This window comes from Linepithema humile, chromosome 1 (genome assembly GCF_040581485.1).
Source record: "Linepithema humile isolate Giens D197 chromosome 1, Lhum_UNIL_v1.0, whole genome shotgun sequence".
In the NCBI taxonomy this organism is placed as follows: Eukaryota; Metazoa; Arthropoda; class Insecta; order Hymenoptera; family Formicidae; genus Linepithema; species Linepithema humile.
The window spans coordinates 14,999,955-15,015,393 of NC_090128.1; the positions used below are offsets into that span (position 1 = coordinate 14,999,955).

The 15,439-nt window shown below is 41.7% G+C and overlaps 1 protein-coding gene across 1 annotated transcript; it reads left to right on the forward strand.

The window, feature by feature from the left end:
- Positions 1-524: 524 nt before the first annotated feature.
- On the forward strand, positions 525-1,328 carry LOC105668586 (uncharacterized). The gene has a single exon (XM_012361036.2). It carries the CDS (start codon positions 525-527, stop codon positions 1,326-1,328), a length of 804 nt encoding a protein of 267 aa, XP_012216459.2.
- Positions 1,329-15,439: the final 14,111 nt, after the last annotated feature.

Sequence of the window (15,439 nt, forward strand, 5' to 3'; positions counted from 1 at the left end):
TGTCACGACGCAACCGGACTCACGCCCGCGTTCGCCAATTATGGGCGCGAACTATCACCACCGCATCCCGAAGATCGAACACACCCGCCTGTACCGATTCCGACGACAGCCTGGCGGCGCCACCTGGACGAGGCCCGGGAGCTAATTACTGTCAATCTCGCCAGAGCTTTTCAGAGGCAAGAGCCGTATTACAATATGCGGCGACGGGATTGGCGGCCGAAGATCGGCGCGACAGTGTGGCGCAGAGAACACCCTCTGTCAAACAAGGCCGCAGGCGTGAACGCCAAACTCGCGCCAAAATACGCCGGTCCGTACGTAATAGGCCGAATTGTCACCCCCGTTATCTACGATTTAAAAGATAAGAGGGGACGATGGCTTAGGCACGTACATGTGCAGGACCTGAAGCCAGGGAATGGGGAAGATGCCCCTACCAAATAGGCTGACCAGACCACCGTGACGGGGATGCTAGAATATAAGGAGCGTTTTTGAGAATCTCGGCCTAGAAAATCTAGAACTCGTTCACGATGGCTAACTCGTGGAATATCCTCGACGAAATCGAGATCCTGCTGGCCGACGAGCCAGCACCGAAGCCAGCGCCGAAGCCTGCTCCGAAGCCGTCACCACCGGCACGCGTGATCCCCAAGGTGGGGACCACGATCCAGCAATCCGACCGGCAGCAGCAGAGGAAGGCTGCTTTCTTGGCCTCGCCAAGACCGCCGCCAAGACCGCCGCCACCACCCAAGGGGCGGAAACGAGGGCCACCGAACCCCGCGTGCACCATCACGCACACGGCGCTGCAAGAACGTAGGCCGACCAGACCGGCGGCCATGCCGACCACCGCACCGCCGGGACCAGCCGCTACCAGCAGACGGCCATCTTGGGCCGTTGAAACTCGGCCGTCAACGGCCGCCGTCGCACCGCCGACAACACCAGCCGCCGCACGACGGCCGCTACCAGCCGCTGCACGGCCGCCACCAGCCGTAGCACGGCCGCCACCAGCAGCTACCAGGCCACCGCCAGCAGCTACCAGGCCACCGCCAGCAGCTACCAGGCCACCGCCAGCAGCTACCAGGCCACCACCACCAGCCGCCGCACCACCTGCGCCACCAGCAGGAAGGGCACCGGATCCGCCATCTTTCATGGTGGAATTCGCGCCAAAGGAATTCGCGGCGATTCCTTACTGGTCCGTTGTAGTCTCGCGTGGCTACAAGTTGCGAACAGCGGACGGACGGCGCTACAAGCTCCGCTTCTCGCGAGACGGGCGGCTTATCAAGAGCCGTCCACAGCCGCCGCAGGCATCCACCCCCGAAAACCGGGGGGTGATGTAACGATGCAGCATGCATCGTCACGGCTACGGACCGAACATCGTCCGTAGCCAAAAAGGGCGCATCGCGCGCCGATAAACTTTTCATATAAACACCGACGGTCAATCGCCGGACGGCCCCCCACACCCGACCGTTTTCGAAATTTACCAGGTGGGGGTCCGCCGGCTAAACCGCCGATGCTTGCCGATCCTTCGCCAGTCGGGCGGCAGCCGGGTATAAAAGAGGCCCGGCTGTACGCTTTTCCACCAGATCCCGTTCACTGCTCGCCAGTGAACGTCCTGTTGCGAGAGCACTCGTAATCCTTCGAGAATACTCGAAGTCTATGTCCAGCAGCCTCACGAGCACGAGCATACTCGTGCACCAACCGAGCATACTCGGCCCCAGGAACCGCTTCCACGTTACGGGCACACCCGTATCCTCGCCGAGCATACTCGGCTCTAGACCGCGATACGAGAATACTCGTATTCCTGCCGAGCATACTCGGCCGCCAGGAACCGTCCTCCGTTCCGTCATGCGAGCATACTCGCACGTTACCGAGCATACTCGGTTTCGTTTCCTCGCATACGAGCGTACTCGTATTATAACCGAGCATACTCGGTCTCGTTACCTAAATACGAGCACACTCGTATATTACCGAGCGCACTCGGCTTTATTCTTACATACGGGCTTACCCGTATACCACCGGGAATACTCGGCTCCACGTTAGAACACCAGCCATTTCGAGACGCGGGCAATACGCGCGTCTTCGCTCCCGTCTTCATCCTTTTAAAATCGGGTCCTCAAATCCGGCAGGCAATCGCGAACTAATCGAATCAACAGCGAACATCGAAATCACCACGCACGCGCCCGAGCATATCGATCAGTCGATCGACCATCGACGCCGCTCGAACGTATCGATCCACGCGCTCGCAGTCGCTTAGAGACAATTGCGGCACCCGCGCTTGCGCCGACACTTGCTCATCACCGCACGACCACCGTTACACATTGTTCGACACCACCGAGATAAAACTATAACCCGCGTTCAAACAAAGATATCAAACGCTCTGTATCCACACGCGCATTTGTATATAGCAGACTTCATCAGTTGAGAAATAAATCTTATTTTATTTTATTCTTTCACTTTACTCATTTCATCCGAGCATTCTTTTACGTGCCCCCAACCGACCGAACTCCTGACTCCGACGAGTTATTCCGCGTAAAACACCGTACCGTTTCACAATAATTTTTATTAAATAATTTTTTTTTGTAAACAATAATTTTTATTAAATAATTTTTTTTTGTAAACAATAATTTTGTTAAATAATTTTTTTGTAAACAATAATTTTTATTAAATAATTTTTTTTGTAAACAATAATTTTGTTAAATAATTTTTTTGTAAACAATAATTTTTATTAAATAATTTTTTTTTGTAAACAATTATTTTTATTAAATAATTTTTTTTTGTAAACAATAATTTTTATTAAATAGATAAATTTTTAAGATTTTATTAGCGTTCATTAGCGTATTAAAGAAAAGGGAAAAAGGGAAGGATAAGATAAATAAAAAAAATGAGTAACCATTTGTAAAAGATTGAGATATTTATTTCAACCTGTGGAAAACACATCCATATCCTCCAAAGACCGAACACCATCTGCAGAATCAGTTGGCCCGCGACTTTGGAAGTGACCACCTACATGGAGTAAACCATCAAAAATCTGGTGACAGCGGCTAAAACTCACCTCATAGTGTCCGGGAGACGGGTAACCATCGTGCAAGCGACAAGGGCCTCTTGCTCCTGGGATCGTACAAAATTTGTGCGTTCTGTTAGCACGGGACGTGACATCATACGTTAATCATGAATCTAGTCACTTTGAAATCATATTTAAATTATAATACTGTGACGGGAGAGTAAAGACTTACTTATCGACTATGAAACATAGGCCGGTAAAACAGACCTATTGGAATACATTGAGAAAAATCATAAATTTCTAATAACAGATTTTTAGCCTTAATGTATAGGAAGCAATTCGAATCATCGACAAAATCTTACACTGCAACTACCGTTATGTGTTCATATAAATTGTACAACGCAGGCAATTACAATTTACGATCTTCAACAATATGGCAATTACTTGAAATTTGACTTTAACACGCTTAAAAACTAACGCAAAATTAATATTATTGGAGAAAGGTGATTAAACTAATCAGTTTAAATAATAAATATATATATATTCAAAAATTATTATGTGATATAAAAAATTAAGAAATTATAAAATATATAATATAACAATTAAACAGATGATATAAAATAAGAAAAACAGGAATAACGAAAATGAATATAATTAAAAAAAAAAAGCGAATATATATGCAAACAAAAAATAATAAAATTAATATAAAAAAAATATATAAAAGTACATAAAAAAAAGGGAATATATATATATAATATAAAATTAGATGATGAAACGAATAATTGATCAAATTAAGTCCCGGGCGCGCTCCCAAAAATTTGGCTGTGCTGGCCCCTCGATCGGCTCTTCCTCCGGCTCGAGAAATGGCTCTTCCGCCGGTTCAGTGAATTGCTCCTCTATTTCCCGAGTCAACATCCCTAACGATTGCACCAATTGGTGCCCATCCTCTGCCTCAATAGGCTCGGTGAATTGCAGGATCACACGAGCACTGTCCCCCAGATCGATGAATGTCCCGTAGAGAAGGACCATTCGAGAGTTCCCTTCTCCGACAGACACTATCGAAATTAACTCCATGTGATGATCCATGGTCTTAATAATCTGAAATCAATCAAAAACGAATTAGTAATGCCTCTAGATTGAATTTACCTGAAAATAAAACAAATTAATAAATTCTACAAAAACTCAAAAATTTTTAAATTTAAATTTTTCAAAACCTTTTATTGCCAGAATAATCTCAGGACTCAAGCGAACTTTACGGACCGAACTCAAAATAGTTATCTCTAAACGTTTCCGATTTATAGCAAACTCAAAATTTTTAGTAAAACTCTATAATTCGAATATTCAAGCTGGATTAAGGTTATTATTGTTTATAATACATCGCTACGACGTCCCGCTCGCGAGATATCGACATTTTTGAAAAACCACTATGCGTTAAAATAATCTATAAAAAATAACAATAATAATGGTAAAAGTCAAAATTTTCAATAACTTACCGTTTTCCAAGGAATCGCGAAGGAAAGAAATATTTTTATAACACTTTCTCTCTGCATGTGTAACGTCCCGTAAAATTTCTGAAAAATAAAATAATCAATTAGTTGTCAGTAGAGATATATCCTCAATTATTAAATTGCATGACCAAATATAATCTAGTAATTTAAGATTATAATATTTAAGGTGGATGTTTCGGAATAAATAAATTTAATTATCTTTAAATAATAATGCTATCGTGAAACATAAGGTTTCATCAATAGATTATAAACGTTAAATTCTCAATTGCTAATTATCCAGTAAATTCAAAGCTATATAATTTATTCTCGGATCTCTAACCTTACTTTAATCGGTTAATAAAATTTACTTTCCTTGTAATAAATACACTAAAGACAGAAATCTATAAATATATTCATACATTAATAATGAATCTAGTCGCTTTAGAGTCATATTTAAATTATAATACTATGACGGGAGAGTAAAGACTTAGTTATCGACTATGAAACATAAGCCGGTAAAACAGACCTATTGGAATACATTGAGAAAAATTATAAAATTCTAATAACAGATTTCTAGCCTTAATGTATAGGAAGCAATTCGAATCATCGACAAAATTCTATACCGCGACCACCGTTATCTGTTCGTATAAATTGTACAACGCAGGCAATTACAATTTACGATCTTCAACAATATCTTAATTACTTGAAATTTTATTTTGACGCGCTTAAAATTAACGCAAAATTAATATTATTGCAGAAGGGTGATTAAACTAATTCGTTTGAGTAATATAAACATATATATATATATATTCTAAAAAACTACAAAATATAAACAGTATAAAATAAAACATACAAAATAAACGAGAATAACAAAGATAAATATAATTAAAAAAGCAAATATATATATACAAATATAAAAATATAAAATTACATATAAAAGAATTAAGAAAAAAGTAAATATATATATATGTAAACGAAAAAATATATATAATAAAATTAGAAGATGAAACGAATAATAGATCTAACTAAAACGCGGGCTCGCTCCCAGAAATTCGGCTCAACGAGCCCCTCGGCAGGCTCAGGATTTTGAGCCTCAGCCGGCTCTTCCATCGGATCCTCGAATTGCTCTTCGATTCCTCTTGTAAAGGTCCTCATCGCCTCTACAAGTGAATTTCCATCTTCCCATGCAACAGCCTCGGGAAGTTGAAGGATTACTCGCGCCCTGTCTCCCATATCCGCGTACGTGCCAAAGAGGAGGATTCTCCTGGAGCCCTCCTCCCCGACATATGCTATTATCGTCAGTTCTATGCCGCGTTGCTCCATGACCTTGAAAATCTGAAAACAATCAAAAACGAGTTAGTAATGCCCCTAGATTAAAATTACCTGAAAATAAAACGAATTATTAAATTTTACAAAAACTCAAAAATTTTAAAATTTAAATTTTTCAAAATTTTTTATTGCCAGAATAATCTCACAACTAAAGCGAACCTTACGGACCAAACTCAAAATAGTTATCTCTAAACGTTTCCGATTTATAGTAGACTCAAAATTTTTAGTAAAACTCTATAATTCGAATATTCAAGCTGGATTAAGGTTATTATTGTTTATAATACATCGCTACGACGTCCCGTTCGCGAGATATCGACATTTTTTAAAAACCACTATGCGTTAAAATAATCTATAAAAAATAACAATAATAATGGTAAAAGTCAAAATTTTCAATAACTTACCCTTTCCAAGAAAATTACAAAAGAAATAATATTCTTCTTAATACTTTCTCTCTGCATGCACGCAAGCAACAAGTGACTTACCTAGCCGCCCTCTGGCAGCGAGGTACAGCTACCTTAAAACCGGTCGACAAGTGTCCGCTAAGAAATAATTAATTTAATATTTTGACCCTAATAAACCGTATAAATTTGCTGAAATAAATTAATAATTAATTAATTCTAAATTAATAAACTAGTAAAACTTTTAAATAATTGAATAACAAACGAGAAATAAGCGATTACACTAGTTAAAAATAATACTTGCTCAGACTGTACCTGTGAATGCAAGCACAAGAGCTGAACATTTGAATTATTAAATAAAAGATTTACTAGAACAGTTGGATTAAAAATAATATCTTGTCAATGAACTGTATATTAATTAGTTATTGAAACCAAGAAAGAATGTTTAAATTAATTATTTTAAATTTAAAATAAACACCTTTTTGGTATGAGAATAATAATAAATAACACTTTAATTTTTATAAATAAATTATAGTATGTAAATTCGCAACGCCGATCTGATAGAATCAATCCCGAACGTCCTACGATAAGTATAACGGAATCTAAAATTATTTTCGCACTTATATCTATAAATCCATATTTCACACAAAATCGCGAATAACTCAAAAGTGAATTTAACTACAGACTTCAAACTTTGAGAACCACTTTTAAATACGGGATCACCCAATATTCTTCAATAATATCTTACTAATTAACTCTAATTAAAAACTTGACTAATTAAAGCTGTAGTATAACTTTATAGTACTACCTTAAAAGTGCAACTCTATGAAAGAGCCTGTATGGAGGCCCAATTTGAATTCCCTTCGTCAGAAGACGTAAAATGAAAGTTGCTTACGTGAAAAAATTCGACCTAAGTGCTAACACTTAACCTGTAGCCCTCGAAACAAAATCGCCTTTTTCACATATGCTATATATATATATATATATATATATATATATATATATATATATATCTATACATGTCTCTCTATAGACCCCTTCACAGCTAACTTTAAACGACCAACTGACTTGAAATACTTAACCAACGAGTGAAGGCGAATAAGATAAGAATATTTTTATGAAATTATTAAAAATAATTATTTATTGTTATATATATATATTATAGAGCATAAGATAGGATAAGGAAATTAATATATATTATTACTTAGAACTATATATCTTTTTATTCTTAATTAAGATACACTGTCGATGCTTCCGAATTATTAGTATAAATATAAATTTCTCGCATATAATAAATAATTATTGTACACACTTACAGCTATATATTTGTAGTGTTGCGCTTTGTTGTATGCGATGAAATTCCGTTAAAATAAGTTAAATATTAACAATTTATAAACAATAATTAATTTTAAGTGCGGAATACGGAATTTTTCCAAGATCAAACTTATATGTCGTTGTGAATCTGAAAATGAGCAATGTTAATATCCAAACAAGATGATGTTAAAGTGTTAATAATTGTTTGTAAATAAGGAAATACGATATAAAATATTTCGTATCGGAACATAAAATAGATCATCGAACACATCGACGTCCGCTAATACGATGACTCATGAACACCTGCAAGATAAAACATCCGAGACGCGACGAAAGAAATTGAAGGTCCAGCGACGTTCTACGAAATCACGCATATAGTTCAACACAGAGAAGGGTTGACTGATGCAACTCGCCGACAAAGGAATATCATCGCCGATCACGTATCGAACTGCGAAGAACAAAGATCAACCTTGACACGCGCCTCACGTCTTCTTTAGTCCCGCCTATTTTGCCTATAAAAAGGGTACCCGATGGCACCGCGAAGTAGTATAGAAAAAATCAGCAGTGCAGCAGTATGAAAAAGGGAGCAGTACGAAAGAATCAGCAGTGTCGGGAAGCCATATTCAACGAATAAGAACATAGAATCTCGCGAGCAATGCGAAATAAGAACTTAGAAAAACTCGAGCAGCACGATCTAAGGACTTAGAATTTTTACGAAGCACTACATAAGAACATAGAATTTTGCGAGCAATGCGAAATGAGAACATAGAAAAATAACGCAAGAAGTGCATAAAGAAGAAATCAAGGAACCATACTCAAGCTGAACATTAAAATTTAATCGACATACTGCCATTACAACTATATCAACCAATCGCTACTTCAAAGTTTAACATAAAATTTATGGAACTCGAAATTATTTATGGGAATTTGGCAAGGAAAATTTATACCATCTACAAGTCAACAACTTACGAAGCCACTACTAAATTTCAAGAAACCAAGGAACTCAACAGAAGACACATCAGAACGGGAACCTCTCCTTTCAGCCGACGGATCATCATCATCAGGAAGCAGCTACGAGTCAGTCAACGACCGATCAACAGGAACATCGTACTCTAAGAAACCGAGCGAACACAGCGGAATCAAAACAAAAATCTGTAAGTCCGGAATCCTTTATTGTAAAATCAGCACTAACAAATAAATGCAAATTAATTGAAACATGAGAATCAATGGTGAACATAACCCAATCGTACAAGTTAATATAAAATTTCTACATCAAGAAACCGAGTGACAAAATTATCTAACTTTAATCTTTTATTACGCACGCACACGCGCATTTTCACCGACTAACATAATTTTTCTATATATTAAATTCCTTTTATTTTGATCACGATATACGATAATTGAAATTCTTACAATCACAGCGAGTAAGATCAACGCCACGGAATTGAGAACCAAGTAAGTTACTTTCATAATTGTCTGTTAACCAAGTGATACATTATTTTCTTCCGTTTGACATATTAACGCGCTACTAAATGACAAAGACTATCGACACAATTAGACGCCATAAGAAACGAAAAACTTATAAATTGCAAAGATCTAAGCTCCGCGTAGCAAAGAAACATCGGAAATCGAGTCAACTTTCACAGAAGCAATTAATAGCTTTCGAAGCATTAATTTCAGAATTGATAGATATTCCCATTCAAGCAAACGCATATGACATTTTACGGGACATCGAAGACAGAGATAGGAAAGAACAAATAATTAAATCGGAACATCATAATATTATCAAATCGGAAATAATTATAAACTCTACAATCGAACAGATAACTCTTGAAGATAATATAGCTGAAATAGATTTCTATACCGAACTAAAACTTGATTCTACGACGCCAGCATTTATAAATTACGACGACTTGATTACTTACGTACAACATACAAATCAGATTAAAATCGATCCATTAGAATCCGAATTACAAGAAGCCTTTCTCACATTGACGACTCTACAATTAATAACTATTGATGATATAATAGAAGAATTACACACCGATAATCAAACGACAGACCGCGTAAATGATGGAAATTACAATACTTTAATCGCGAATAAAGGAAACTCAACTATCAACATACAACCGACGTGTGGTACCTCCGCCGACGTTAGCCCTTATAATTCGATCGCAGGTGTAGCAGGAAAATCATTTACCGACAGTTTACCGACGAATAACGTACCTACAAACAACGATTTTGATACTCTAGCAGCGGACAGGGAAGTGGAATATTATACGAATAAATTACAACTCTATTAATTTTTATTACGTTTATTGATACAATAACCATCCCCGTTCTCGCACTCACGGACCGCCTCTACCTTCTTAAGCTCTCGAATCCCGAGGTATTGCCGGCCCAGCAGGTAGCCTCAAAAATTGAGAGCACCCTTATTTTGCGTGACTGAGGTACACTCAGATAAGAAGAACCTAACGGAGTCCGCCGAGGCACGACATCCGTGTAGGAAGTAACGGTCGAGCATCGAGGTGCATCGCCATCTGCAACATAAAAAAACAATAGATACATTTAAAATAAAATTGGTGGCAGCGGCATATTATCGCGAGACGTTACAGCCGGGTTAAAATAAAATTGGTGGCAGCGGTGGGATGACAAAAAATTAAGAAAGGTTAAGGCTGAGAGTGCTTGACAGGTGGGATGATAAAAAATTAAGAAAGGTTAAGGCTGAGAGTGCTTGACAGGTGGGAGTGCATGGCGGGGCTTGGTCCCCCCGCCCCCCCCCCCCCGTCGGGGGACCCGCAGATTGCGGCGAGCCTGGCGGGGATTGCCGACACCCTTCGTGGGTTCGGTGAGCGATTGAGGGGACTGGAGGAGAGGGTAGCAATGCCCTCCCCTCCTCCGGCCCCTGCCTCTTCCCGCCCTTGGATGCCCCCCACTGGGGGGGTAGCTCGGGATAGCGGTGGGAGGAAGAAGAGGAAGAGGAAGGAGAGAAACGGGATGGCGGTCCCTCGGGGGAGTGGGGACGTTCCCCAGCCCACACCGGGGTCTCCCGCCATCGCCACGGGCTCTCCCATGGAAGGGAGCATCACCCCGGCGGCGGTAGGTTCCAACGAGTGGACTGCCGTCGCCGGGAAGAAGAGGAGGGCGGGGAAAAAGGGGGTGGGACCTGGTCACCCCACTCCCTCGAGCCGGGTTAGACAGGCTCAGCAGAGGGTGGCCCCCAGGGAGGCGGCACCCAAGAGCCGGTCCAAGGAGGCGAGGAAACGCCTCCCTCGCTCCGCGGCGGTCATGCTGACGGGACGGGAGAATCTGTCCGGAGCATTGGCCGCCGCGAGGCGGAAAATAAATCTGAGCGACCTTGGCATTGATAAGATCAGTGCCAGGGGAGCTCACGGTGGTGGGGGCCTCCTACTGGAGATACCATGGGGGGGGCCGGAGGCGGAGGCAAAGGCGGACCGACTGACCACGGTCCTCCGGATGGCCCTCGGGGAGGATTTTGAGGGCATCGGGGTCACGAGGCCGACCAAACGCCTCGACCTCCGCCTCAGGGGAGTGGAGGAATCGATCTCCGAGGAGGAGATCCGCCAGGCAGTTGCTGTCAAGGGCGGATGCTCCGAATAGGAGATTCGAGTGGGCCCGCTGTGCCCCGCTGTGCGCAGATTGCGTACAGTGTGGGTGCAAGGCCCGGCAAGGGCGATCGTCAAGGTAGCGGAGGCAGGGAGGATCACCGTGGGAACGTGGTTCTCCGTACGGGCGGAGCTGTTGAAGGACAGACCGGCCCGCTGCTTCCGCTGCCTTGCGCGTGGGCACACACAGCGGAGGTGCCCGTCCAGAGAGGACCGGGCCTCCCTCTGCTTTCAGTGCGGGGAGGCGGGGCACAGACAGTGTTGCGATATGGGACCGGTTGTATGCGCATGTTCGGCAATACGGCGTCAGTACAGTGTCTCATACAAATTAAACAAGGCACCGTTACCCCGCTACATTAAAAATATTTCTAAATTTTTTTAAATTGATTGAAATTTTTTACTTCTTGGTTTTTTAGCTGCTGGCTCCGTAGATTCCATGCTTGTAAATAAATAAATCTTACCTTATTTGTAGTCACCAGACCTTCTCATGTCAAAACGTCCCGCCATACAGTCAACACATAACATATAACGGCACTGGATCTCCATCACCGCACATGCGCAGAGCCGCACATGCGCATACAACCGGTCCCATATCGCAACACTGGGCACAGAGGGGCCAACTGTGAGCGCCCGGCCCACTGCCCCATCTGTGCCACCGCGGGCAGGAAGGCGGACCACAGGGCGGGGTCGGAGAAATGTCCTCCGATCCCCCCTGCGCCCAGGGCTCCTCCAGAAAGGGGCAATATAGCTCCCCCCCCTGGGGGCGGGGTTACCGAGCCAACTGGTCCGGGCCCCGCCTCCCCGGAGGAAGGGGGGACTCCGGAGAGAGGATCTCCTGTGCCTGGTCCCAGTGGGGCCAGTGCCAGGAGGATGATTTTGAGGTTGGAGAGATTGGACGGGGCCGCTGGGCCCTCCCGCACCCCGGCGGAGAAGAGGCCGAGGGGGGCTGGAGGGGAGGAGACTAGTCCTCCCCTACAGATGCCCACGAAAGTCCGGGCCCTTTCTGCTTCAAGGCCACCACCGGGCAAACCGGGGCTAAGAAGCAGAAAGGGCACGGAGTAGGAAGGGCATGCCCTTTATATTAAGGAGAGGGGCGAAGGGAGATGTGGAGGGGGCTTGCCCCGGACACACTCCTTCGCCCTACTCTAGAGGAGCTCCCTCCTTCGGACGGCGGAATTATGCGCTTTGCGCCCCCCCGCCCACAAGTCCGGAGGAGGGGAGCTAAATTTAAGTTAGGTCCCCCCAGGCCCGGCTCGATCTTGATCGAGAAACAAACGGGCCTGGGAGTGAGACCCACGGGTCGGCCCCTTTAGGACCGAACCGAAGGTTTTTGGTCCCCTGCGGGCGGTTATGGCGCGACGTACAGACGCGAGCCGCCCGCAGTGTGGACCACCGGGTCGTGACCCGAAGATGTGTGTAGCGTCGAGGGGGGGGGGGAGAACTTTGTTCTCCCCACAACAGGTTTTGTGCCGGGAAACCGGCATGCCGGGGGGATGGCTGGATGTATGCGTTTGCGGTTCCCAGCCTCCCCCCCATAACGGCCGCTGACGGCAAATCAACGGGGGTGGGGTTTAGTTGGTAGGCGTCCGGAGGAACTGGTGGTGTAGCAGACCACTCCTCCGGACGAATCCAACACTACCCTCTGGCAGGGATGTTCCCATTGCACGCCAGAGGGTGTCTTTGGAAGATTCCCCACCCCCGGGGAGGGGCTTGCCCCTCCCAGAACAAAAAAAAAAAAAAAAAAAAAAAAAAAGGTGGGAGTGCATGACAGGTGAAATTGAAAGAAAATTTTGAAAATATATAACGAGATATACAACGATGCCTATTACGCGATCACATTCTTCGAACCCCCCGTCGGAAGGTGGCCATGAAACAGAAGGAGGAGCGAAAGGAATGACTGCGGCCGAAACAGAATTTATAAATCAACGATTAGCTGAAAAGACAAAGTTACTTCAAGAACAGACCGAAGCAGTGAGACAGAGACATGAAGAATTAGAACAGATGCGACGCGAAGTCGAACAGAGGAGACATACTATTGAATCACCTTTGAGAGATAGAATGGAACAAATAGAACAAGCTTTAGCTTCACTGGCGCGATTACCGGAACAAGTGAATTTATTAAGCCGAAATATTTCTGCTCTCCAAATTTCAGGAAATAATCAAAACGACCATACAAAACCAATTGTATCAGGAAACAAGAGCCCACCCAGAGAAATTAACAGAAATATCGAACAATTATTTTCTCCATCAAGTCAACACGCGCGAATGAATCAAAATTTGCCGACGGATTTCTCGTCCCCCATTCGTCTCAAAGATGTCATCGATTCCATTCCGAAATACGATGGACATAAAATGTCAGTATTTCATTTTTGTAAAATATGCGAAAGAGCACTTAAATTAATTCCGCCACAACAAGAATATCATTTGGTACAATTAATAATGAACAAATTGCAAGGACACGCCTACGCTGCTGTTGAAGGCTCCGAATACATAACTGTGTTTGAAATAACTCGACGATTAAGAAAAATTTTCGGTCCAAATAAATCTACAGATCAATACCGCGGTGAATTAGCCAACATTTATATGAAGCCGAACGAAAGCCTCTTCGATTATATTGAAAGAATTAAAGAATTACGAACTGCAATTCTCGATGGAAAAACCACTGAATCTGGATTTATAGATGAATCAATAAAAAACTCAATTGAATTAAGTGCAAGAGACAGTTTCGTAAACGGACTTCCATCTGATCTTTTAATTCGAGTGAAATTGGAACAATATTTTACTTTGGAAGATGCTATTACTACAGCAATTCAACTCTCTAAAACCTTGGAAGCCGAAAACATGCGAAAGCGCGCTCAATATCCTAAAACTAATACCCCCCCTTCGTGCAGATATTCCTTATAAACCAAGGCCAGTAAATATTACCGCCCCTGTTATGGATTGTCACGTGCTAACGGAACGCACAAATGTTGTACGATTCTTGGAGCAAGAGGCCCTTGTCGTTTGCACGATGGTTACCCGTCTCCTGGACACTATGAGGTGAGTTTAGCCGCTGTCACCAGATTTTTGATGGTTTACTCCATGTAGGTGGTCACTTCCAAAGTCGCGGGCCAACTGATTCTGCAGATGGTGTTCGGTCTTTGGAGGATATGGATGTGTTTTCCACAGGTTGAAATAAATATCTCAATCTTTTACAAATGGTTACCCATTTTTTTTATTCATCTTATCCTTCCCTTTTTCCCTTTTCTTTAATACGCTAATGAACGCTAATAAAATCTTAAAAATTTATCTATTTAATAAAAATTGTTTACAAAAAAAAATTATTTAATAAAAATAATTGTTTACAAAAAAAAATTATTTAATAAAAATTATTGTTTACAAAAAAATTATTTAATAAAATAATTTTAATAATTAAAAATTTATTCGAGAGAAAACTTAGCAATAATTTAAAATTACTTTCTGGATTTCTGTCTTACCTTGATATTCGAACGTTTAGTTAGGATTATTGGAATGGCAACTATTTTATTTCTCCGTAAGCCTCTTATTTTGGGACCCTTAATTATATCTCCCTTTCCTAAGTCTTTAATGAAAATTATAATAATTTTATAAATTGTTAAATACTAGCAACATGTATGATCTTTGTAAATGGTGCCAGTCTTTCTGTCATAGTAATGTGGTTAAAGCGATTATATAGGTATAGGTGTATAAGTGTAACAGAATTATAATTATAATTAAATCAAAGAACGAATAAAATTAAATTAATAAGGTATAACTTTTAACACTGACTGTAAATTAATGAAATAAAACTTTTGGGATTTACTATATTTGATGCGCAAGTATGACGCTAGGTAGTAGGATGGATGTATAATAGCGCGGACCGGCCGCTAACCGTAATCTCTCTTCGATTAGATATCGACTTAGGAATGTTAAATAGTGACGCACTGCCTCTACGTTATTTTCCTCTTATACCGAACAAAGGAATTAATTCTTTCATTAATATATATATTTCTTACCTTAATTATGAGTGATCGCCAGGCGATGTCAGGTGCTGATCTCGTACACTAACTGCACTTAATACTTTTATTCTTTTAAATTCTTAGTATGGTAAAAGAAAGTAGATTACTCAATTAAAATTTAAAATGATTACACTTTATTATTATTAATACGTAATGATAATGATATTTAAATAAAGTAGTACAATAGTAATTAAAATTAAACACTATCTCTAAGTGAGTATAATAATATGATTGCTGCAAAAATCTGAAGTTACTTTTATTTCTTTCAATGTAATTC